General features: G+C 44.1%; 1 protein-coding gene across 1 annotated transcript; it reads right to left on the bottom strand.

Annotated features, from left to right (window-relative positions):
* Positions 1 to 83: 83 nt before the first annotated feature.
* On the bottom strand, positions 84 to 5,173 carry CITED4 (Cbp/p300 interacting transactivator with Glu/Asp rich carboxy-terminal domain 4). The gene is made up of 2 exons (XM_069623055.1): positions 4,892 to 5,173; positions 84 to 1,916 (listed from the first exon to the last, which is right to left on the bottom strand). Exon 2 carries the CDS (start codon positions 1,912 to 1,914, stop codon positions 1,288 to 1,290), a length of 627 nt encoding a protein of 208 aa, XP_069479156.1. The 5' UTR covers positions 1,915 to 1,916; positions 4,892 to 5,173; the 3' UTR covers positions 84 to 1,287.
* Positions 5,174 to 26,887: the final 21,714 nt, after the last annotated feature.

Genomic DNA, 26,887 nt, shown 5'->3' with positions numbered 1-26,887 from the left:
TCATTCCAAGTTATCAACTATTAAGACATGTGAAACGAAATACACACACGTTTCAAATCCGTAACAATGACATAACATGCAGGTTTTTTTTTTTTTTTTTAAACATTTTTGATTTTATTGAAAATTCAGCTGTAAATCTTCATTGATCAACAATGAGGAGCTGCCATGTGCAATCAACAACAGCAGGGGGCAGTAGCAACTAGCAGTTGACACAATAAGTACTTCAGCGGCTGGAAACAGAACCCCTCCCCGATAGACCCAGCGTGTATTCTTCTCGCTTTTGTTTTAATTAGGCATACAAAAACAGTCGCCGAGCTCGCTCCAAAAATACTTCTCTTGAATTGGCAATTTAGCCAAGGCCATCTCAATTATTTTGGAAATGCATATAGTGACCCCCCTCGAGCGGTATATTCAAGCAACATCTTAAACCTGCAGTGTTTTCCTCAGGATGAAAACCTAAAAAGGGGGGAGAATGATCCGATTCTCAATAAATAATTAAAAAAATAAATACAAATCGGGCAATATGCACTTTACACTTCCATTTGGTTTCATAAGTGGGGGTGGGGGTGGAGGGGCGGCACTGCAGCTTTAACTGTAAGCTGCGTGGCCTAAAGACGAATCCAAACATTTAAAAATAGCGCGATTACTTGTACAGATGTCAAAACGAGGGGCCGAGATACTAATACGGCTTAAGGCCATATATAGAAGCCCGCCCTTAGGCTAATCTCAAACGCAGAACAGTGCCAGGACGGGTGAGCAGGCCGGCCAACACACCTGCTGTGTAACAGTCCAGCCTGCAGCGCTGGCTACCGATCCACCAAGACCAGGTCTAACGTGTGGCCATTGCCCAACACAGGCCCCGCGCTGGGGGGCGGGCGGTCAAACTCTTTGGGTTGGAGGTGACAGCGCTATGAACACATACAGGGATAGTGGGTGAGGATCAGAAGCCCTTCGGAAATTCATACATGTTTTGTGCACACATTTGGAAGGTCAGCGGGCAGCCTTGGAAGTAGGATTATAAAAAGGCCAGAGCAGGCATTACAAGTGAGCGTTCCATTGTGATTAATTCATCGGGACGTCTTTCTGTGTACGCTACAGACTGAAGCACTTATTTAATAACTCCAATATTGTCTTTGAAAAAAAATCCTCAAAAAAAAAAGGAAAAAAGAAAAATAAACATGTCCCCCACACTGAAAGTGAAAAAGCAACCCGTCCAGTGCAATTCATCAGTGTCCGATGATTGTCCGTGTCACAGGGGCCGAAGCCCCCCGCAGCATGTTCACCCCCTCAGCAGCTCACAGTGCTGGGTTGCTGTTTGCTGACAAAGTCTGAAATGAAGTCAAATTCGTTCTGTCCCAAAAAGAGTTCTGGGAGCTCCTGGATCCGGTCCAGGCCCAGCTCCAGCACCAGGGACGTGAGGACCTCCTCGTCTATGAGGTCGGTGTCCATACCATTGAGGGTCAGGGCCTGAGGCGGCATGTGCTGCAGGCTAGGGTGCTGGAGGGTGGGCACCACCCTATACTGCTGGGCGGAGGCCCCCATGGGCCCGCCACCCATGCCCATGAGCGGGTGTCCCTGGTATTGGGTGTTGAGTTTTTGTAAGTGCATGCTGGCCATGAGCTGCTGGGAGGCCACTGGACTCATGAACTGTTGTTGCTGCTGCGGCTGCTGCTGCGCGCCCTGACCGCTGTACATCATGGCGGAAGACATCTGGTGGTGGCTGAGCTGGCCGCTCATGTTGGGCCGCAGCCTCATGCTCCCGTCCATGTTGGCAGCTGCGTACTGCATCATCTGGCCAGTGGGCAGGGTCCTCATGGTGTGCTGTGGGGGCCCTTGCAGAACGCCCATGCTCATCCGGTAATTCTGAATCGCATTGCCCCCATGGGCCAGCGGCATCATCATATGGTCCGCCATCTCTGCAGAGAGAAGACACAGCAGGTTAGACCACAAGAAGTCTACACACAAGGCCATCAGAGACTGAACCCACACAAGTACATGCCCCCCCCCCCCCCCGCCAAATGCAAAGACAGCATCCGGCAAGTCACAAAGCAACAACCAGAACCCAGCAAGTCAGAGCCCCCCAGAAGTGTAATCAACCCCCCTACAAAGCCCAACACAGGTCGGCTGCTCTCCCCAAAGGTCAAACTATACCCGCAAACAGAACAAGACCAAGCTTCCAATCCACATAAACAACCCACCCCCAAAAGCATTGCGCATTCAACAGGACTGCAAATCGCCGATCCCAGCATGTAGCAAGCACAGTTCAGTCTGTTGGGCCCGGGCAGGTTGGGGTGCTGGGCTTAAAATGGAGACTAGAAGGGGGGAACACGACCACGATGGGCCCGTGCCCCTCATCTGTAAGCGATCCTTTATACAGCAATTGCACCTGGTCTAAACGGCCAGTGTGCCATATAATGACGCACTGAACGTGCCCGATCGCCGCGCAAGCAAAACATGTTATGCCAATGACCGTGCCAGGGCGATATAAAAGGCAACCTGCACCCTCTTCTCAAATAATCGGGAGCAGCCCCTTTCTAGTTTCGACTAAATGAGGATTGTGGTCACCGAGGTCCAATCATACCCCTTTGAAGTGCCATCCTCCTGCCAGAGAAACTGTACAATGTAGACTTGGCACCCGCATTATATGGACTGAAAGAGCCATAACCATTAGCAAACGACCCCAGTGACCCTGCGTTTGGGAAACCGTACTAAGCGACAAGACATTTAACACCCGATTCACAGAGCGCGTCCTATAGGATTGTGCCATTATAACACGTGTCTGTGAATTAATGCATTATAGGACCCCTATAATGGACACAGCGTTATAAATGGCAGCGGACGCAGAAGTTATATACTGCTCCCCAGAGAAGGCAGATGCTTGTAAAGTCTTTAGTCCCACCAAGCAGGGACCATGGAACCTTTGAGCACTTCCGTGTTAATCCAAGGAGGGTGAAGAGCGCCCAAGGGCGAAGCCCACGACACCGAGCTTACACGCGCCCCCCCCCCCCGCCCGCTCACAACGCACGGTTCTGCAAACACAGGGGATTGCCCATACAGCCACGGACGCTCCCCCCAGAGGACGAGCCTTCGAGGCATCGCAGCGGGGACGTGTTCACAGAATCAGCGGCAGGCAGCCCCCGCCCTAGAAACGCGCAGGGTTCACCCCACGGCTTGCCGAGGTGGCGCAAAGGAACACGGCCAGCAAACACTAAACAATCGTGACAGCGCAGCGCCTACATCCATCCGATACGCCCCATGCCTTTAACCCAGGGGGGCTAGTACAACGCCACTAGGGATGGCAGCGGCGACTGGAAACCTGGCCTTCCATGGTTGCAATCTAGCACCTGCATCTGCGCCTCCTCGCAGCGCCCACCGCGGGCCGCTGCCCTGCCTTTAATGGGGACGCATCGCACGCCGTCTTTAGCGCGCACTCTTGCGCTCTTTTGTTCTGTGGGTACTGTCGTTTCATCGCACTGTGCGCTACTCACGCCCTTGGTCTCCGGCGCAGGGAAGTGCATTGCATTAAATTACACATCAGATGAAAAACGCCAGCCTCGCACTCTGCCCAGACCCCGCTTGTTTGAGTGTGTCGGGTGCCATACACACACATTGGGGTGTAGCGCGACCCCCCTCCATTTTCGGGGGGGGGGGGGGCATGAAAACAAGTGCTATATTAGGAAACCAACCATCGCAGCTACGCAGCACGTCCATGCTATTACACTATCTAAGGCGCGTTAAATATTGGTGTATTTGTTGATAAGCTGCTTAAAATAATTACTGCGTGGCGGGGCTGAGATAACAGAGCGTATTCACGGCACATGGCGCAAGCACTGCGCTCTAATGTGGGGATGCGCGGCATCCAGATAGGGGCGTCGCATACACCCGTTGATGCCAACTGTCTCTAGTACACGGCCTCCGCGGGTGTGCAGGGAGAGCCCGCTGCGCGGTAGGAGGATCCCAGAGAGCAAGGCTTCGTTCTCTGGCGCCCGCGCCCCTATCCCGGATCTGCAGTGCCAGCACAGCTCGTGGGCAGCCTGCGCCTTTGTGCCGGACTCCGCTGCATCTGCCCACACGGCCCTGCGATGGCCGGCAGCACCAGCAGCCTTGCTGCAGTCGATGAAAGAAACACCATGAGGCATTCCGCGAAAACGTCACTTTCAACAAGATGTTAACACCCAGCAGCCAGGCGGTCTTTCCACATTACCACAGAACAAAGCCCCGAAAACAAGGGCGCTCGGGGAGCACTGCAGACCCCAGGGCAGTACCCACCGCCCCATGGTGCCGACACCGACCTTGCAACCAGGTGCCTGTGCTCCCCTCCCATGGCACAGACAACCCCCGGGCACAACACACATTTAAAGGCAAGCAGTGCCGATGCTCCACGGCAACCGAAGGCTGACTAGTCCGTCCCCTGCACCTTTCAACCTGGGATATTATCACTCGTTGCTCCCCAAATCAGTCTAGTGGTCAGTCTGTCTGATCCTCACCGGGGCAAAAAGGTCAACCTGTGGCACAGGATCCACCTGCAGCCTGACCTGTGCAAAGCGGAGTGTTACTCTTTGCACTCCATTAACAGCACGGGGTGCCCTTTATGGTACAAGCACATGTACAAGATACAGATCGAAAGTCAATACTGCAAATGGAAGGTCTAATGACATCATGTCCAGTTCGCTTAAAGAGCACCACATTGTTCAGCGTTACCCTTTGTTACTGAACATTGTTACCCCGCTGCCTGCCCTTCCAGCTGCTCCTGTTGTAACCGTGCACCGTTAACCAGGTGGCTCTTTTGGCCCCTGCCTTCTGCTCAGCATTCACAGCCCATGCAATCCTTATTCCTCACCCAGCAGCATGACTCCCCTTGTGTGTATGCACAGCGTGAGGCAGTACTTACCCAGGCAAAGATGCGCCTCTCCCCTCTGCAGCCCAGAGTCGGCCACAAGCCGAAAGAAACCAAAGTTCCCAACAAAGTCGATCCTCCAGAGCAAGCCACAGGATCCTTCTCGAAAACAATAGGTAGATCCGAGAGACGGAGGCGCAGGACGCTCAGATCCCCCCTCGAAAGCGCAGTTCCTCAAAGAACCAGCACACAAAGGCAACCCAGTACCGCCGCTCCTCAGTGCATTCAGAGGAGGAGGAGGAGGCGGCTCCAAAGCAAGTAGCTGTAACTGCTGCAGCACGGGCAGAACACAGTATATATACACAGGGAGCGCTACCCAGCCAGTGGGCGTGGCAAGTAACCACGCCTGCAAGCTCCGAACTGGGGAGGCGGCATGCACGGCGGCCAATGGTACATACCGAAAGGGACTGGGCTGGCCTTCGTGAAAACAAAAGACGGCCTGACAAGCGAGTGCGCAAACAGAGCGGCCATCTTAGAAAAGAGTTCTGCATACGGGTGGTGCGACACAATTATATATTTTTAATTCGTTATGCTAGAAAACAAAACAACTCACAAATCAAAATAGTCACAGCGAGTTTTACCTTTTTTAGGAAATATGAAAACTTCAAAATATAATATTAAATTTTGCATTTTATATCCGTACTCACCGTTTGAAAACAATACATTTTCCTTCTTGGCCTAATTATGTAAGAAACGAATCTGTTGCCCCATAACGCTACTAGAATATAGGAATGTTTTTCATTAATATGGCTACTACAGTTACCTCAGCGATTCAGGCCAGCCCGGTAGCGTTCTCCCTCGTATCTGTTTTTTATTTCCATGACCTCCTGGAAGTCCAGCCCATATGTTTTTGTTTCATTCTCCTGTGTCAAATGCAACACAATAGCTGGAATTTTGCAGCAGATTAAAGAGAGGGGGATGGGGTCTGTGACACGTCCCTGGGCGCACCAACAGCATGTTTTCCCTCTCAGCGCAGTCATTACAGGATGGAGAGAACAGAGGACAAATATTTGCCTGTTGGCTTCCTGTGCCGTGTAGACAGGGTCAGGTAGATTAGAGGAAGAGGCAGCACAGCACGAGCCCTTAGACGGGCTGGGCCTGCTGCCAATACCCAGGGCATTAGTTGTCATTAACTCGACACTGTCAGGGCGCTTTAACTCTGATGTGCTTCAGCCAAGCGCCCTATCCATTCAATGGGATTATTTCAGAAACTGCAGCTCAGGTCTGACCCTGTCCGTGCGTGGGAAACGGGCATAAACCGACCCGTTCTGACTCAGCTGCATCTCAGGGGTGGCCCACCAAAGAACAGAAATGACAGAAAACCTTGCTACACTTTTAAATGAGTCTATCCTCAAGGTCTCAGGGGGCAGAGACAGTTTTCTCATGGTCCTCCGTATACAACGGAACGCTATTTAGTTCCGTCCCCGTTTCTTTTACGCTTTGTAAACTCGGTAGACAAGACTGCTGCTCGGACGCCCACCATATTTTAAATTACACTGTATCGTTCATGCATTCAAGGGCTCTGAAAGACTGTTGTTTTCCCCTTTTTGTTTCCTCCCTCCTTGGGCGCTTTGAAACACTTTGCATATAGGTGCTTTACAAATAAACAATACCATGCCATACCAAATTGTTTTTAGCAATTATTTCCATTACAAAATATCTTAATTAAAACATAATTATGACATGACCATGTTTGAGCCATGCAACACTTCACAAAGGAAATGTGCTGTTTCATATTAACTACATCCTTCACAAGACCCTCAAACCTCCCATGCTTGTCTACGCCCTTGAGTGATGATACAACTATAAAGGTTATAGAAATAACAAAGGCATCACATGGGCACCATCGCTGGAATTATTTTCTGCCAGGGAGCTGAATGGCCCCCCTTTCTGTACTTCTCGTTACTGCATTTGCACTATCCGAATGTCACAAGGCCCAGTAGGACCGTTATTTTTATTTATGTCCCCTGCCCCCCCCCTCCCCCTTTTTGTCTTGTGGCACCTGGAAACACTATTTGCTGTATAGGCGCCTTATAAATAATAAATAAATAAATACCCATGAAGTATTCACCCTGGCCTTAAAATAAGCAATCACGAAGGTGGAACCACTCCAGAGCAGGCAAATAGAAAAGGAATGCTTATTTATTAAGTCTTAGTTACATGTAAAGGTCAGATATGGAGAGAGGCAAAAGGGCATCCTTCTGGTTCCTGTATCTCTCCAATAGTGTCCCAACAGGCACTTAGAGAACTGTCATCACACAACCATTCCACATGCATCATACCATTCTAACATTCCATGCAGCCTCTCAGCTGACATACTACACCATACTGATATAGAATACGGCAACCCACTACACCCGCGTCCATATTAAGAACTTGTATGCAGTTTTGTCATGTGAATATTTTCAACCCTCAAATGTAATTTAACAAGCTTGAGATATACATTGCACGCACCGTAATACGCAATGTCCGGTTTATAGTCATAATGTCGAAAAAAAAATGTCGACAAACAAAAATGTCGAAATTTTTTTTTTCGAAAACAATAATGTCGACATCCTATACTTATAATGTAAAAAGTCATTTTTTAGAAAAAAAAATGTCACTTAAAACTATCAACACCTCACCCAACACCCCCCTGCCACCCCCCCACACCCCCCAACCACCCTCCCACCCCTCATACTCAACACATTCTAATTATATATTTATTTATTTATTTATTTATTTTTTCAATAAATAAATAACCAAAAAGAGTATCATTTACTATTGGGGGGGGTCCCCCCCAACCCCCCCTCACCCAACACCCCCCTGCCACCCCCCCACACCCCCCAACCACCCTCTCACCCCTCATACTCAACACATTCTAATTATATATTTATTTATTTATTTATTTTTTCAATAAATAAATAACCAAAAAGAGTATCATTTACTATTGGGGGGGTCCCCCCCAACCCCCCCTCACCCAACACCCCCCTGCCACCCCCCACACCCCCCCCAACCACCCTCTCACCCCTCTTACTCAACACATTCTAATTATATATTTATTTATTTATTTTTTCAATAAATAAATAATCAAAAAGAGTATCATTTACTATTGGGGGGTCCCCCCCAACCCCCTCTCACCCAAGACCCCCTGCCACCCCCCCACACCCCACACCCCTCATACTCAACACATCTTAGTTATATATATTTATTTATTTATTCATACAATAAATACAAAATTTCGAAAAAATATCGAAAAAATGTCGACATTATTGTTTGTCGACATTATTTTTTTCGACATTTATTTTTCGAAATTTTGACTGTCGACATTTTGACTGTCGACATTATGACTGCCCACCGCAATGTCCATCTCAACTGCAAACATAGTGCAACCACACACCGTTTAAAGCAAACATATATGTTCCTTTTTTCGGTATTTGAATTCCGGATAGGCAATACCCCTTCCCCGGGAACTCTCAAATGGAACGTGGGGTTAAACGGCTTCAGCCTGGTAGCAAAGTATGAGCCGATCACTATGCATGTGAAACTTATGGCTGCAGCCAACACCTAAACACCCATTTTTGTGACTGGCAACAGTAACGCTAGTTAAACTGTGTAGCTTAAACATGCTGATTCGATGTCCCAGTGGCAGCTAACATGTCATAGTATACAACAGCAAAGGCAGAAGTATTGATTTAACTGGCCGGGGGTTCACCAGGAAGGGATTTTAATGAACGCGTGATTAATGCAGCGTGCCTACTTCAGGCTGTGGGCGAACGCACATGGTCATTAGCAGCTATTCGGCGACACGTGGGAAACCACTTGGCTCCTATGACCTATCCAAGTCCGCAGTCGTCTGGTTCCTGCATCCTCGGAACTCCCATGCGCGTCTACGCCCTTGAGTGGTGATATAACTATACAGGTGATAGAAATAACAATGGCATCATATGGGCCCCATCGCTGGAATTCTTTTCTGCCAGGGAGCTGACTCACCCACTGCGGTCTCGCAAGAGCAAACAGATAGGCACGGGTGAACTCCTGCCCAATTCTCTGGAGGAGAAGTACATGTTTTAAAGTAGAACGTGAGCAGGGAAACGTTTGAGGCTGTGTTAGTCCAGGTTTAGAATAACACAAACACGTTTAGAAACACTCTTTTGTACTTACTAAAAATTAGATGTTTAGAGAGTCTTTCTTACGCCTGCCCCTTTAAAGTCCCAAACACACACGTCTTTATCAGATGGCAGCAACGCATTAGCTCATTGTACCCTCACAACTCATTGTACCCTCACAGAAACAGGAACCGAATCCTGGATTGTTTAAAACAAATCAGGTCATGGACATGCAGCCAAATAATGCTGCTTTCTGTGACTAGTCCCGCCCACCTCAACCACACACATTCAAATTGGCCACTCATTACTTAGCTGACTGTAGCTTGCTGACCTTATATTGAAATTGAATACCCAACGGTCTGATTTAAAAAAAGAATTTCACAATGGCGCAATCTGTAGATGCACAGACACTGGACCATTCACATACCAAGCCAGCTTCCATCAACTGACACTGACAAAACACACGCACTTAACGCGCACGCAGCATTCCGTAGCACGCATTCCATGCACCACCATTATGATGACCTAATGTACAGTCCAGCACATTACTACATCTCTCCCTCCATTAGCATTAATACATAGAGCAATGCAGAGACCACCGATGAACAGAACAGCACTAGCGAATGACCCAATGTACAGTCCAGAACATTACTTTATCTCTCCCTCCAGTAGCATCAATACATAGAGCAATGCAGAGACCACCGAGGAAAAGAACAGCACTAGCGAATGACCCAATGTACAGTCCAGAACATTACTTTATCTCTCCCTCCAGTAGCATCAATACATAGAGCAATGCAGAGACCACTGATGAACAGAACAGCACTAGATAATGACCCAATGTACAGTCCAGCACATTATTACACAATCTCATTGACAAACGCTTGTAAATGAAGCCCCCCCAAGAGTCTGAATTCATCGATCCCCGTAAAATCCATGCTTTTAGTTTTGGCTCACTCACTGCACAACGACTGGTTGCTTGCTATTGATCCTGATCATTCCGCATTGTGTGTATCCTTCCTCAATCAGTTTCAAAGGGATTCATTCTGCACAGAATGCTGTGGAGAGCATAGGCAGGGGCAGAGGTGGGTGTGCCTGTTCTGCAGCGGTGAATCCTATTTTTGAAACCTCGCCCGATCTTTGCATCACCTGGCCACTGATGTTGTCAGTTCATGATGGTGATAGCTACCAATGGTAAAGTTGTGCTAAATGTCTTTACAATGCCCCGAAAAAAGGCCACACATTTGAGCTTCGTCAGTGCCATTTTCTTTCTCAATAGTGTGACCACTGCTCCTTCGCTGGCCCCTGTAGGAGCAGACATGTGCACAGAGGGACAGTGACTGTGTGTGATTATGCCAGAGTCGATCATTTTTAGCATAGCTGGTACGCAAAAGACAAATGCAAGTACGCTGGAAGAATGAATAGACATGGCCCTCAAACGTTGATACAAAGCGGGCCTTATTACGACCTTGGCGGAATGGGTTAACGGGTGCCGCTAATGGTGGCGGACCCGTTAAACCCATTCCGCCTCATTACGAGGTTCCCTCGTGGGACCCAATGTGGATGTCTGGTTTTACCAGACGTCCTTACCGGGTCCCGCGAAGGAAGCAGGGAGCTAACAACAGGCCGGTCGTAATCGGCCCGTTGTTAGCTCCCGCACCCATTCCTATTTGAGCCCTATGGGGGCTCAAATGGGAATGGAGAAGGTCCAGGCCCGGATTCCCTGTAGGGGGAATTACCGGGCCCTCCAAACTCGGAATGGCCCGGTAATTCCCCATTTAGGGAAAACGGACCCGGACCCGGTTTTGGTGGCAGCCATGCCCTTATTAAGGGCATGGCTACCGCCAAAGTCGTAATGAGGCCCAGCATCTTTTTTTCAAAGTGCAACAAAGATGTGAGTCAAATCCCTACCTTCTATGGATGTAGGGGTTTTACTAAGCAACGCCCCATAGGGCCTAATGTCACTAAAACAGCCCCCATCCCTGATATCATGCGGGCGAGTGCTAGGTTTACTTTAGGAAGAATGCAGGAGAAATACATACAGATTAGATAATCCAATTCATAGCGAGAAATAAATGATGAGACTTTCAAATCAAACTCATTAAACAGTATCTAATTTATCAAGAGACTACAAGTACCTCTCAAACAAAAGGGAATAGCATGTCTAGTTCATTGGGACCTGGCAGAGAGAAAACACAGATGGCGATTAAATCGACAGGCTTTGCTTGATGGGATCAATTATTTTAAAGCAAATGTAGTTACTTTGTGTGGTTATGCTAGAGTTGATCCTTTTTAGCAAAGCCTGTACGCAAATGAAAAAGGCAAGTAAACTGGGAGAAATAATAGACAGCACCCCAATTAGTTATTGTAAAGCGAATCTATAAAAGTGAGCAGCCAGGGCGTTTTAGTTCCTCTCAGGAAAAATGACCTCGGGCTGGGATTTGGCGGAGCGGCAAAAATGCAGCAGTAACACTATTACTGCTCCATTACTGCTCCGCCCAGTCCCTAGTTTGGGCCGAAAGTTGGAGATTTACCTCCCGCTTTTTGCTGGAGGTAAAACTCTCCACTTTCTGCCCATTTGCGGTGCTATTACCATGGTGGTAATACGGCCAGCAGTAATAGTGCTGTTACTGCCCCATAGAGGCCTATGGACTCTTACAAAATAGCGCTGGACTGAGTTGCAGTAATGCTATTGCCGGTATCCGAGCGGCTTTACTGCCGGGATACCGGCAAGGTTGTGATGAGGCCCTTGAGATCCTCGGTTTGAGGATTCCTTGATCGACCTAAAAGTCTAGAGTAGATGTTGCTGCACCTATTGCAGAGGATCACACCTTTATTGTCAGCTGCTATTGTGAGCCTGGGGCTGTCTATGTATGAGTAAGAACTCCCAAGGGTCACAAAAGAGAAGCCAACTCCACTGTGGAGGACCACAGAAGAGACCATCACACCGCACATTATCTGGCTGGAGAATCTATTTTAGATACTTTTGCAACGCCCATCATGGCCTCCTCCACTACACTCCTTGGGCATGGGTATGAGCTATTCGATTCATTGCGAGGTACGACAGACAAAACTAGTCGGATCATCAGCAGGAAAGACAGAGTCACCCCTGTAGCAAGCGATGGTCTGACACTGCGCGTCAGGATAAAGAGGGATCAAAAATGCAGCGCAGTATGTCTGCAATTCATGTGTCGCTCTGAGGACCGATTATGAACACCTAGTTTATTCAGGAAATTAGAGAATTTAGAATTCACTAGATTATACGTGTGGGATTGCTTTCGTTCTTGGAACCTCTCATAGAATTATTGAGCTGACTCAAACCCCTTGAACTAACTTGAGAGATTCATCATGGCACCATATAATCTAACAGGGGGTCTCCCCACCTCTGGATTACAATGAAGTGGGGTACCCGCTTCATTCAAAAGGAACACAAATGATGACTCATGGTACGAGGGGTAGTAGTGTGACAAGGGAGTGAACAACTGTCTATGGAATTCCCAAAGGTATCAGACTGTCTTCTCTCTCTCACTGCCTTTGCTACAATGAGCCCGGTTTCATGTTGTCTGTGTCACGGCCCTGGGTTGCAAGCTTGGTCCTCTCTCATTGGTCTCTGATAACAAAGGAGAATGGGTGGTCCGTTTAGGAGTGGGGTGAGTGCCAGTCATGGAGTTGGCACAATATGTGTGTCCTAGAACTGTGGCTTTTTCAGATTGGATCTGTGTCTGCACAACTGCCAAATAATCTTCGATGGAAAGTGATGTTACACCAAAGTCTTCTTTTGACGCTCATATCACCTTCAAATATGATCTCTAAGCACCAATTACATCGTGCAACCAGTTGATAGTACTCAGTAGTTATTGATAGCTCTTCACTAGTGCTGCCATGGGGTAGACACAGAATACATAGGTGTGTTTCCAACACGTGCTTTCATGATATAAAAGCATACTTTGAAATGTTTGGGTGCATAACAAGAACCATAAAAAAGAAAATATTGTTTTGTTTTTTTAAACACGTTTCTATTCACCAATACATATTGTTAAAAAAAATCCATTTATTCATTGTGCCTAGGTGCAACAATATTATACACTAATAGCATTTGGTAAACAGGTGGTTACCAACAGTTTAGGTAGAATAAATGAAAATAATAGTCTCTGACATGATGTAAGACGGAGGCTAGTACATTGTAGTGAATAGAAATTGATACAAGTGCAGTAATTCAACCCATAACATTCAATAAAGAGAAAAAATATTCTTAATAATAATTTTGTTTATTGTTATGTTTATAGCTCAAATGAGCTTTATCACAACATACATAAAAAACAAATGTAATATATATAAATACACATATTAGCTCATACACAAATACAGATACAGATAAATAAATCACAGATACATCCATATTATACACTCATCGGGGTTCATATTCGGTTCATTGTAATTTACATACTTCGTTTAAAAGTTCGATATGGTTTCAAACTCAGGCTGGGAATATTTTGTGACACCGAGAATTGCCCATCTTATATGGGTCCTTTTCTTGATACTCGCAAAGCATAGGTTAGAGCTGAACAAAAAAATCATCATAACAATTAAGTTAACTGTCAAAATTGATTCCTACCAGTATTATATGTATACATATAAGTATATATACACCAAGGCCAATAAACACACAGTTCTTTCAGGGAGATTTTGGTTTACGATCGACATATATCATATTTCTAGGCAAAGATCAGCCATATACTTAATTCTAGGGGACACACTATATGATTTACAAGTGTGGTGGTTGCAAGGCTTATTTAGGCTAAACATGAAATGAATCCTGCTGGGGTAGACAAAGACATTATTTGCCTGGATCCCAAGAAGTCACTTCAGGTTTATCCTTCATGCCAAACCATGCAAACAAATGATGTACAGAAGCTCATTATTGTTGTCGAAAATGGCCATAAGGCCAAGTTCTTCAAAACCTCAAGGCTGCGGTAGGCTGAGATGGCTGACTGCCATATGACCCACACTACCACTGAACGAAACGTCCATTTGGAGCTTATACAAAAATCTAGGGCTTCTGCCAATTGAGGTTCATGCCCTGCTTTTGTTTCTGTGCCATACTACGGTATGATGCCGACCTGGAGACTTTGTTCTAGCCAGAGAGGGTTTTCTGCGGATTTGTGGCAATGATGCAGTGGCACCATTGTTTTGTGGAGTTGGTCAGACAAGATCACAAGTCTTCCTTGGGGAAATATTCTGGACACATTCCATCTTGATCCTTTCGTCATTGTGTTGGTTCAATAACTTCGAGCAATTTAAAAAACCTAATCCAGAAAGAAATTATTTGCAGGATTTGCGAATATCTAAACTCATTCCTTCACTAGAGCAGGAAAGTACAGACTCCATAGAAGATGGTCCATGGAAAGAAGTTACCACATATGCAAGTGAGAGGGGTCCTCGTATTTCAGTATGCTGGAAGATAGAGATTGGCAGAGATTTGGCCAGTGACCTTCCCTAAGACTTTAGGGTGGAAATAGCTTGCTGCATTCCGTCTAAGATTTTCGTTTTGCTATTGATTGCTTCTAAAGTCAATGTGGAGAGTTGAGCCATGCATAAGTGAATGTAGCAACACTATTCTAACTACATGCTCTATGAAAAAGCATAGAAAACCTAAAAAGCCCAAACATTCACCAGTTATGTTTCGCAAAGTAACCATAACTCAGCTTATGTCATGCACTGTTCATGATGTCACTTGTTGAGCTAATAATGGAAAATAGCCTGTAGAAAATAATCTTAATGGTTCATTTGGATTTATTGTTTATTTTGGCCCTCAAAACAAAAGTAAAACTCAATTCAGATGGTTTTATTTTTACTGCAAATATAATGCCCTTTCAATTAATGTTTTCAGTAATTTTCCGGGGATTTTATTACACAAGGTTACCGGTATCTGCATATAAAACTTTAGTATCACTTTGTGTCGAGTGTTCATGTAAAATGTAAAATCACGGGAACAGGAACATGTATATTTAAAAGTGACAATTGTGAATGAGAGCAAATTCAAATGAAGCCAGGACTGAACTCTGACATCAGGTATTCTGCTCCATCCATCAACCCCCAAGAAATACAACACTATAATTGACGTGCCTTGCCCTCTCAAGGAGTTGGACTTTGTTTGAAACTCAGCAATACAGATAATGACGGTCTCTGGAGCTAGGTCAATGGGAGGCGGAACTTGCTATTCATTATAATATAAAGCTCTGTTTTTATTGGTTGCACCTGGGTAGTGGTCTTAAATTCTTAAAATAAAGAATAGGGGTTCAACTTGACCAGTTGGTCTGCTTTCTCCAATCTGCTATTTAAATCTCCGAGACCTTCCTGAGGAAAGGATCTTGACACTTGGAAAAACAAAATATTTTATTTAAGATTTACTAGGCCCTGAAAACCCCAGTGAACTCCAAAGTACAAAAGACTGTACTACTGCCAGGCTGAAGTTGTAAATACCTTCAGCCCTGAACTAACAGCAAAATGCCTCAGGTGCTCTGTTAGCAGACCTAACTGCAGATGCCCTGTATTAGTTTGTATACAAACAATGCTATATTGGATTCATATTTCTGGAGATATCTCTTGTATGAAATGTTGTAGAAAATACATTTTTCTTTTGAAATGTGTAAGGTCATTTTTATTAGGTTAATTAATCAAATGTGTTTTTCGTTGCACTGAAACAGCACACACCGGAATATATATGTCCTAGCATCTGCAGTGATGAGCCCGTTGCTTTGAGACAGAAAAATAATTTGTGCAAAAAAGAATAGATCATTTATGAGCCAAAATCTGTAAGTGAGTAGCCATTTGTACTATCATGATGAAAACTTCCTTGTTTGATTCATGCCAGAAAGAGAAATCTTGTGAACCGATTAGTAAAGTGACCATATGTGTGGAATTTACTATTTACTATTTCAGAATGTTACAATGTTTAATGCAAATAATCTCTGAGATGACATCACATTAAATGGAAGGGACACTGAGTGTAGAAGTTACTCCCATCATACTTCTCCCTTCTTTAGGTTGCCCGATGACTGCAGAGGGGTATGTCTACTGTGATGTCACACCGTCCTGTCACATACATTGACCAATTAGATTGGAGAAATGATACACACCTCAAAAGGGAGTTGTTTTTGTTCTAATAAAAGGGCCAACACACACTCACTAGAGTCTGACTTGCTTACCCACCGACTGAACAAGAGGAAGAAGAAGTGAAAACAAGTGGAAAGAGAAAGAATAGACTGCCCTCCTTTTGGATCAATTTTGTATTATCGCCAGAGCCCTGTAAGTGAAGCCTACTAGAAGTTAAAGTCCAAGGCCTGCTTCAGTGGGGGAGACAGCAGACATGCTGTGGAGGAAAGCTGCTCCCATCTTGCTGACTAATGCCCTCCCATTTCTAGAGGGGGAGAACTGAATCATTCTTTAAGAGGGTGCCCACCTGTTTGTGAGACAGCCAAATAAATTCATAAGTGAATATAATATAAAGGGGAAATAATCCTGAGGGGAGTGGTTCTATAAACAGAAGTAGCTTAAACCCTGGTCCCTGTTATTTGTCAGTACTGAGGGTTGTGGTGAGTTTATAAACATTGATTGTGCATTCCGATAAGGTAGGTAACATTTCAGAAGTGTATGTGCTTCTGGAAAAATATAAATTTGATAGACTAGGTTCCACAGTGTTTATACTGTGAGATCCCTGACTCTTTCTCTGTTTAATGACGTCTAGCATGGAAGAATCATTAGAGGAGTCAAATGGACATCTCATGGTGTGCATAACTAGAAAAAGAACATAATTGAGGTAATTCCTAGATATACCATCAAGCAGAATATTGTTGTAAATGCTAGGATGTTCCAGACAAAAGGGAAAGGGCGATTTCACACTACTATTTTCATGTTTTAAGTCGCCCATTGAAAGTGAGACCGGTACTTTTTTACACAGTAATTAAATGGAAATATCACTCAAGTGACTCTAGCCTACGCACACTACAAACAGCTTACTTTCTACAATCCATTTACATACAGGATGGCCCTGTCATATTTTGCAATTGAGTTTTTAGAATGCTGTTGAAATTCTGACATGTCTATTGAGTAAGGGTGGTGGCATCTATTTGCAAAAGAGGAAGTAGAATTGGATAGGCCGGAAGGTTTTAAAAGTATTAATTTTCTTTAACAAATGAAAGGCTTATCCTGGAACCTCATGCTTTTTTAATGAATGATCCATGCATACCGAGAGAAAACAAAACACATAAGTGGTGATGTGCGTTACTAAGGTCTCTGTTTCTATGACTGGAGCATTGAAAACTGAGGTGAATAGTGTATGTATCATTGGAGAATTGGAGAAGGTGAGGAGCTGGATAGGGTGGGGTGGCCCATTGAAACTCCACTGCTGATTTCAGCACTCCTCCGGCCCAGAGCCTCTGGCCTTTGGCTAATTGCTAGTGCATGTTTGCTTCCATACAAACACAAAAGGATAAATACAAGGACAAGGACAAACAGACAGTCACAAGGATCATGCAGCCATCTCTCTGCTCATGTGACATGCCCAAATGCAAGATCTTGAGAGTACAGAGGAAAATTCCCAAAGTAAATGCTCAAATTGGTGATGCTAAAAATAGGTCTCCAAGTCTGCCAAAACCCGTGGGCAAGGACTATACTTAGATAAACGAGATCCACCAATTTCTCTGATCCTTAGCCTTACCCGATGATTTGGACCTTAGAAGTGACACAGGTGTGACGGGTGTGCAAGAGCCAAATAAGACCAAATTAATTTCCAGCAACAGGAGCGACAGGAATAGTGCAGTTGTCATCAGTCTGCATGGAGGGGCATCTGTCAAAGCTGACTCCTTGCCAGGGGATTTGCAGACAAAAGTGCCCCAAATTTGGGGTGGGGGGCCATGTCCAAGTGTGGTTGGAGGTGGGATTAGTAATGATTCCAGTGGCACTTACCCTACCTCCAAAGAGCTGGATGTATGGACTCACAGTCAAAGCCCACTAGTAATCTCTGTCACATCTGTCATCTCTAATGTAGCTCGAGAAGTATCTTGTTTGAAGGGAAATGGTCTTAATGAAGGAGTTGGTATGGCTGGCCCAATGACCGACACCGATAACCTACATTCTATGACTTTTCATCTTATCCCTGACACTGTATTGGCTACTGCAAGTCCAGGCAGAACCAAAGCTATGCCCATGATGGATCCCCCAGGCAAGCCCATTTTGAGCATCAATGAAGATACTGACTCTAAGGGCGGACTATCTGTGGAGGGCAGCGACTATTACAGGGATATTGTGGGATTTAGGGATGGAGTGATATCACCTTGGGCAAAATCCCCTGTTATTTTGTGTGTAAATAGTGATGCTCAGCATTGATCTAGCCCCCTGTCAATATTCTATTGAGGGCAAAAGTTAACCACCCCCGCCCCGATCTATCCTGTAAGGTGGTACCATCATGGGAGGTGTGCACGTGCAATAGAATTATATCAGAATTGGTATCAATTAAGAATATATTGCTAAGCCTCCTCAAAATACTAGGAATGGATGGGCCAATGGTGGAGCAACTTACCACCCCAGAGGGCCACAAAAAAGGTTTCAAACAAGCGTTAGTAGCACAATCCACTAATTGTGGATTGTACATATGCACAACAAAATGGTCTAAAAATGAATACAGAAAAATCTAAGACTATGGATCTTGCGTCTAGTAAAGCCAATCACAAGTTGTTCAGATGTACGATGAATAACATCAAGGTGGATCCATAGCTACATATAAGGCATCATCATAGATGACAAAAATCAATTGATTATCACAACTGACCAGAAATCAATTATAAACTAAGCAACTGTTAGGGCCCTAAGAAGGTTTGTTCTCAAACAGGGTGTATACTCATTAAAATCAAATATTAATATATACTGGGCTAAAATTCTGCCCCATAATCACTTTATGGACATTTGGCACACAAATGAATTAAAGAACTAGACAACATGGAAAGCAAATGCTTCAAAACCTTACTCAGATTAGCATCAAAGACTCCAATTGATGATGTCTATCTTGAACATGGTCTCTGCAGAGTGAGCACTGTTTTGATCGTAAAGCGACTTGTGCTACATTGGAGATGCATTAATACTCCTTCAAGCTCTTTGCTATTGGTACTGACTCAGTGCTATTGCTCATTAAGATCATTTTCAAAAAGCATTTGTATTGATTACATCTATAATACCGAGAGACAGTGGTGTTCCAGCTTATATACTTCAAAAGAGCCATTGAGTTATATGACTGAATTTGCAGTCATAAATCTCTCATGCAGAGTCAATAGTGGACCATTTATTCAATACAGACTAGAATGGTCCTTGTCTACTGCATTCCTAATTTATTATCCTAACAATTATAGTCAATGGAAATACCACAAAATAAAATTCAATTTAGTAGAATCACTTGAAAGCGGGTGTCGGAAGCAGCCTCTGTGAGTTGTTGCATTGAAGCCCTGGAGAGATTTGGAGCTTGACACGCTGCTTCAATGTGGTTAGGTCCTTTCTTCTTCTCTAAGAGCAGCGATAGCAGCAAGAGTCAATGTGGAGTCTTTGATCTATGGAACCAGCGGGGGCCGTGGGCGCCTCTGAGCATTCCCAGCAGGTGCCGGCGTCTAATGGTTTGCCTGGTGCTGTAGCTCGAGGTCGTCAGGTTAGACAAAACGTGAGGAGTAGTGGGTATTTGAGCCCATGCCTGAGTCTGTGCTTGAGGTGAAGAGTTGATGAGCTCTGTGCTCCCTTCTTGGAACCTTTAATGGCGGCCCTTTTGCAGTAAGTTTTGTGGAAGGTCTGCAGTGTTGGATAGACATCGTTTTTGAACATTTGTGCTGCTTTGTGTTCTCCATTGGTGGTCAGGAAGCCCGCTGTACCCTCTGCTGGGTTACTGCATACAACACACGTATGCCGCAGTGACTGCCTAGTAGTTAAGTAGATAACAGAAGTACTAAGGGTAATTACAATTTACGTGTGCCCGAAAAATGAATAAAGTCCTGCCTAAAGGTCAGAAGGTATCCAATGTGACAGGTGCATGAAATGAGAGTACTGCAGGTAATCCTGGTAAATCTCACATGGGTGCGACTAATTGTGAAAGTGGGAGCCATCAGGATGGGGAAATTACAATGTACTTCTCTGGAGTAAAGGAGGCGCAAAAAGGCCCGGAGGAGGAGGAGCTAAACGGGATATCCACTATCATTTCAGCAGAGATTGACAACAATAATTCGTGGTTAAATCTCTGCTATTCCTCACAAAACGAAGTGCTTCAGACCAACAAGTGGAGTACCCATAAAACTGTGACTGTATTATTGGTAAACGTCCACCAAGGGGCCAGCCCTGAATGTAAAGGTGCTCACCGCGCTTAAGAGGATTGGCGGACACAACCATTGTGGAACAGAATGTTTCCATCCAAGAGGAGAAAGGTAGGGATCAAGTGGAAGACACAGCAGGATTAAGGACGCTGTCAATGGCGGGTGGTGAAAATGCGTGGGCAACAAAGCTAAATTTCTATTGAAGTTGTCTAACCATCTCGTCAACGAAACACTCGGAGCTGTTGGGTAAATTGTGTGAAATGGCACTGAATGAGCAACTTCAGCACCCAAATAAAGAACTTGTAAAAATTACAGGGAAGGGGGATGTTGAAGAAATTGTTGAGCTGGAAGAGGTGGAGGTCATGAGCACAAATGTAATGGAATCAACTACGGTAGAATTACCTAAAACCTATATGGAAAGTGACTCCAACGCCGAGCCAGCATATGACTCAGTGCTGTCACGTCAGTGCTGTCACCTAAAGAAAGGAGGAAACGTAAGAAAACCCAGAATGTTAATACTTTGAAGCAAGTTAAGAACAGTGACTTGGGGAAAAACAAAATTGGCGAGTACCGGTCCTGAGTTGGAAACCTCACACAATGCGCATCAGCCAAATAAGGTCCTTAGAAGGGCTGCCCGCAAACCTAAGTGTAATAACAAAAAGGGTAATAATAAACAAACTGGGTGTTAACTCATGAACAAAAATCTAAAACCACCAATGCAAGACCTGAGGGATGTCGAATGAGGCAAAAGGCTGATAATATTGAATTAGAAACAAGGGTATGGAAGGATGAGTCTGAATCAGCCATGTGTGATATGGATGACACCTTCAGCTCAATTGCATCCAGTGTGGTGAAAGACCTTGAGTAGGGGGCTGAAGAGATTGTGGGGCAATGGCCCTGGTAGTGACGATCTTGCTCCTACCTGGTTTACAATGACGAGACTGTTCGAGGATGACAAACTGCCGGTAAACAGGGGATGCGTTTTGCAGCTATTCCAGCACCCCCCTGAATGTTAAAATAAATGGTGAGCGTATCTTTATGATAATAAAAGAGCTAAACCCGTCTAGAGCACCAGGCCCAGACGGGATCACAAATGAGGCAATGCGTGCAAATCCGTCCGTTTGGGTTAACATTTCAAATTCTTTATTTGGTCGTATATTAACCTCGGGTGCCATTCCATATTCACGGAAGCAAGCCCACCTTCTACCATTTTACGAGAAGGGAAACAGGGCCATACAATGGAATGATATACTACTGTCGCTACTTGAACCGCCTCTCCCTCCACATCTGCTCTTCCCCCTCCTACTCTTCTTTTCGATCTTCTCTAAAATCTTATCTTTTCCATTCCCCTCCCTAACACCTCTTGATTCCTTTCCTAGTTCTTCCACTTCCTCGTGCCTCACCTCTTACTCCTGCACTTCCTTACCCTCTCCAGCTTCTCTACTCCCTTCTACCCCACCTCAACCTCTGATCTAGTCTTCTTTCCTATCTTCTTCATCACACCCTCTCGCCTTCCCTCTTACTTCTGCTTCTACCTCCACTATTACCTCCCATACCCTCTCACACCTATGTCTCTCTCCACTTCCTCCTCACCTCAGCAATAATGTAAATTGTTCCTTATACTGTTTTTGAGTTGTGATTCAATTACCATCTTATGCTTGTTGTCATTTTGCTTGTTGTCATTTTTCTTGTTCTCATGTAAAGCACTTTGGATTAAAGGGCTGTATAAATTTAATAAAATATAAAAAGAAATACAAATACAAGTATAAGAGTGGATTAACGCAAATAATATTTTAAATTATTATCAAATCGGATTCCACAAAGCGTCATCCACAGTGTATAGTGAATTCAGTTTGAACTCTTTGACCCAAAAAGCATGAAAATGAAAAATGGCATTCTGCTATATGCTCTCTTTGTGGTTTTTGCAGTCACATTTGATGCAATAGACAGGGGGAAACTGTGGGTGAAATTAGCATTATTGAAAATGCCGAAAGACCTACTGCGTGCCCGCCAAATGGTGCATTGTGATAATGAAGCTTGTGTCAGACTGAACGGGATGGGAGAGCTTTCTGCCCTGTTCCCTGTTGAAGGAGGAGTCAAGCAGGGGTGCGTGCTTGCCCCTGCCCTTTTCAGCTTGTTTATGGCCAACGTAGATGAAGTGCTGGCAGGTGTTAATGACTCCCCCCCCTGTTTAGGTCAGATGGTAATTCTTTGGATCGCCTACACTGACAATATTATTATTCTTGATAACACGTTTGTGGGGATTAATTGAAGCACAAATACACTATCAGAGTATGTGGCAGCCAATGGGCTAGAAGTCCATACTAAAAAGACGAAATATATGCGCTTTGGCATGGCAAAATGGGATGGCACTCAAATGAAGGCACAACAAGGCCACCTATACAAAGTGGATAATCACTGCTATTTGGGATATAATGTGAGCGAGAGGAGAGGTGAAGGTGAAGGTGAGCGGTATAGCGACGCCGGCCGAAAGCAGTGATCATCATGTTATCCATGAAGCGATTTGCTCAAAAGGACTCTGGATACACTCTGGTTTGGTTAATACGCATCTATGAACAAAAATGGATAATATAAGCCACACCCTTGAGGCATCATACGGTGATAGTGACAAGTGGACTAATATGCTCAAAGGGTTATTGTGGCGGAAAATATGAGGTCTATCAAATGTCGTGCCAACTCAGGTGATTACAGGTAACCGAAGGGATGGCCCTCTATTTCGAAGGATGTAGGGTTAGAAAGTAGTGTAAAACAAGGGGGGATATCTTACCACAAGGAAAGTTGATGAAAATACATAATTAGTAGTATGTCCGATTTAGTTTTCAAAAAGGTTACCATTTTGTTTCATAAAGTAAGCTAGACGTCCCTTGACGTGTTTGCCAGTGTGAGGACTCAATCCATACATATAGCATCAAACAACAATTTAACTGATGTTACAGCTTTATTGATGTAGCTGTTATTTTTGTCTGTTTAGTAGACAAGCATAATAGATAGTCTCAGTGCATACTTGTGGCAACAAGAATATGCAACATAGTCCGAACACAGTTAAGGTGTCAAACAAAACATACATTATTCCAAAGGCATTTGTGTTATTGAGAATAAACAGGCAAATATTACAGAATATTTGTCATTTCACATATCAATTCAGACAGAAGTTCAATTCGGAAGAGAAACTAGGACTCTAGTATTAAACTGAATCAGTGCATCGGTCCTGCGTGCAGTAACAAAACCAGATACAAATAAATTGGTGACCACTAACTAGGTCAAACCTGGTAATTGTTTCTTAGCTAAGAGGACCAAACCATAGATCAGCTTGATGCTGAATAAGAGGACCAAACCGTAGTGATTAGGCTCAAATTGGGTGTAACGGTGCTATCTAACCTTTATAAAGATTCAAAAGGGGAAATCATACATCACAACTATGTGCTTTGACAATGAGTCCTTGCTGCTTCTGATTAGAAGTGATTCTGAAAGGAAATAGTCCCATTTTAGCAAAACTTTTGAAAATAGATGAATCTTTCTTTAACCAGATAGCGTGGCTCTCCAATTGGGCAGATGGAGTGGGTGCCTTAAGTTTCAGCCTGAAGAACCGGGCCACGTTTATGGGATTGGGCTACGAATGTGAACTGTGTGGCTCGGCTGAAATCTTTAAGCACCTTTTCCAAAAGGCACTCTCAATACTTAACTCCACAGAGAATATTTATGCTACTAAGGCTGAATAGTCTACCCACAGTGGCAATCGGAGGGGGAGTGGGGGTTATACTACAGGAAAAAAGAACCTGTATGTTTTGTAAGGATAGTTATTCAATTGAAACAATAAGCCATGTTTTAGCTGACTGTTCAGCAATGAGATTTTATCTGGCGTAATATAAGAAACAAAATGGACTCTCTACAAAATACCGATGATGAACTAGTTGTGTTTGAGGACACAGTGTGGCAATACACATTTGGCTGGCTTTTCAAAAAGAACTTAGCACTAAAGAAATGTAGTTTGTCCCGATAATTGTAAAATCTAAATGGTATTTTTAAGATGAATGTTCTTATTAAATGTTATTTCATTTAGTATATTATGATACAGCGGAATTCATATGTGTTAGATATTGTGCTTTTTAGATTTAAATTGTTGAGTTTGGTGTGTTTTTTTTGTTTGATAATTATTTGTCTCTTGATTATTATTGTATTGTATGATATGTATATTAAATGTGTGAAACTTCACTTGAAGGTGTGGGTGGTAGATTCAAAATTCCCAGAATAGACAGACAGTACAGATTGTGGTGAAATGACTATTGAAACCACAAAACACTCGCTAATTGTTTTTGACTGCCTTAGGTTTATTCAAAGGGATTTCTGTAGGGAATACGGCAATGTTGAAGCATCTATGCCCCACTTACAACAATTTGGGATTGTTACCTGACTGGCACTGGCTTCAACATGATTTATCATATTACTGAATTATGGGAACTCATTTAGAAAATTCTTGATGAATTAGTCAACTAATCTCCTGCTTGAGTACTTGGAGCTTGCTTGGCTATGCATGTATCTTATCAGGAGCGTTCGTATATTTGTTCAAGTTTTTTATTTATCACTGTTGTGTATCATGGATCAATGATATTTTTGTATTTATTTGTATATAACGTCTTGTTGACTAGAGTATACATAAAACAAAAAAAATGAAAACCTATGCAAGGCAAAGTATCTGTTTTCACCTCGCAGAATTGTTGTTTCAGTGATGACATATCTGAACAACTTTTAAGAAGATAATCCCGCAAATTCATACGGAAATCATAGGCAAATATTGGGGGATGCTCAGATCGTGGTATATTTTGTACTTATCAAAGATGATGTTTTAATTGCTCTGTCACATAAAACATGTTAGAACCAGCATTTGTTTATCTATCGCACACACCTAACTCCACCGATGCTACTACTGCTTCCTACCACATCCCAGGTTCCATGGCAAAATGCAGGATTTGTGCTTATTGGCTTTTGTTCATCTCAATTGTATGCTTTTATTTAGCAATAAAAGCTCAGGGAAGATGTAATCCTGAACATCCCTGCGCAATTAGCCTCCAGACATCAGGCCCCTTTTAAAGCTCTCAGCAGGGACTCTCTGCCAGTGCAACTCTATAAAGCGACTCCAGCATCTAGGTGCCTCCACTAGTTATTGTGTATACGGCAATAATGGCATCAGGCAAAGCGCCAGCGAGTTGGAGGAAGGCGTTGGTAGTACCAATATTCAAAAAGTAGGAGACGGCAGATTCCACTTGCTAACTCCCTACTCGAATCAAAGCTGTTTGCCAGCATAGTTTACTCTCACTTGATAAAGTGGTGATCATCAGGTGTAGAGCCATACTAACGCCCAATATGGCATCTGAGAAGGAATGCTCAGTAGCCATCTAAATGTAAACTTTTTACAGTGCAAAGAAGGATGCACACTATTTTGCCTTTATAAATATCAGCGCTAAATTTGACAAAATGAATAGGGACACCGTGAAAGGTACTATCAGACCAAAGGATTCCGCTTCATGACCTGGTAAACACTACAAGAGCTCATAGAGATCTGACCATGTCAGGTCAGCAAGGCCTAAATGGAGAGCATAGTCAATCTTTCTTAGTAAATAGTGAGTCAGACAGGTGTGCATTTTAGCCTCCCTGCAGTCAAACCTGTTTGTGAATTCAGTGCCCGAAGAATTGGGATAAATTAATAAATTACCCAATTTGATTAGCACAATATCCTCACGTTGGCCAATGTGAATAATGTAGTGCTCATGGCCTGGGGTCCATTGGCTCAACAAAAACGTGTGGATCACTTTTTCTGCGTATGTGGGTGGGGGGAGTTGTTTAAGTTAATCTCTCAAAATTGTACATAACGTGCCATGGCCAGAAATTTGGACCTCTCCCTAGATCAATATGCATGTGAATTTAACCTGAAATGAATATGCTCTTTTCTCTGGCTAAGGATGAGTTTAGCGTGGAATAAGTAGTTGGTGCAATCGCGCTAACAAACAAGCATGCAAATGGGGCAATTGAGCAGGGCTACTATCCAAGTTGCAAAGCCGATACCAATGCGATCCAGGCAATGTAAGCCATTGGTAGGGACTAAACTCTTCCACAAGTGGCATAAGGAGTAGGGATTGGGGGGACAATGACTTTTCCTTCCCTACAAACACAAGAGTGTGTTTCATGGATTCATGCTGGGTCTCCCCAACTCCAACTCCAACTCAACCTTGTCTATGCACTTTAGAGCTGGGCTCTTATTGTGGAAGACACTTTAAACTAAATCCGTGTAAATCCGTGTATTTTTCTTCGGATTGCATTCCAGTAGATTCACCCCCTCATAGTCACAAGACTAAACTACACAAGTAATCAAAATGAGCAAAGCTGCTTAAAGAAATCTGTAGTTCCCCAGCATTATTAAGTCTGTCTGGCCAAGTCAATGGTTTGATCTCCTGCAACACATACCAGAAGGTGCCAAGAGAATACCAGTGAGCAAGTTCCAAAGGTACTCCCCTCATGAAAAGGAAAGCAGGAAGCTATAGACA

This window comes from Ambystoma mexicanum, chromosome 11 (genome assembly GCF_040938575.1).
Source record: "Ambystoma mexicanum isolate Mex_15411 chromosome 11, UKY_AmexF1_1, whole genome shotgun sequence".
Taxonomy (NCBI): Eukaryota; Metazoa; Chordata; class Amphibia; order Caudata; family Ambystomatidae; genus Ambystoma; species Ambystoma mexicanum.
The sequence above is the reverse complement of the archived record's forward strand: the minus strand, read 5'-3'. Positions and strand labels throughout refer to the sequence as shown.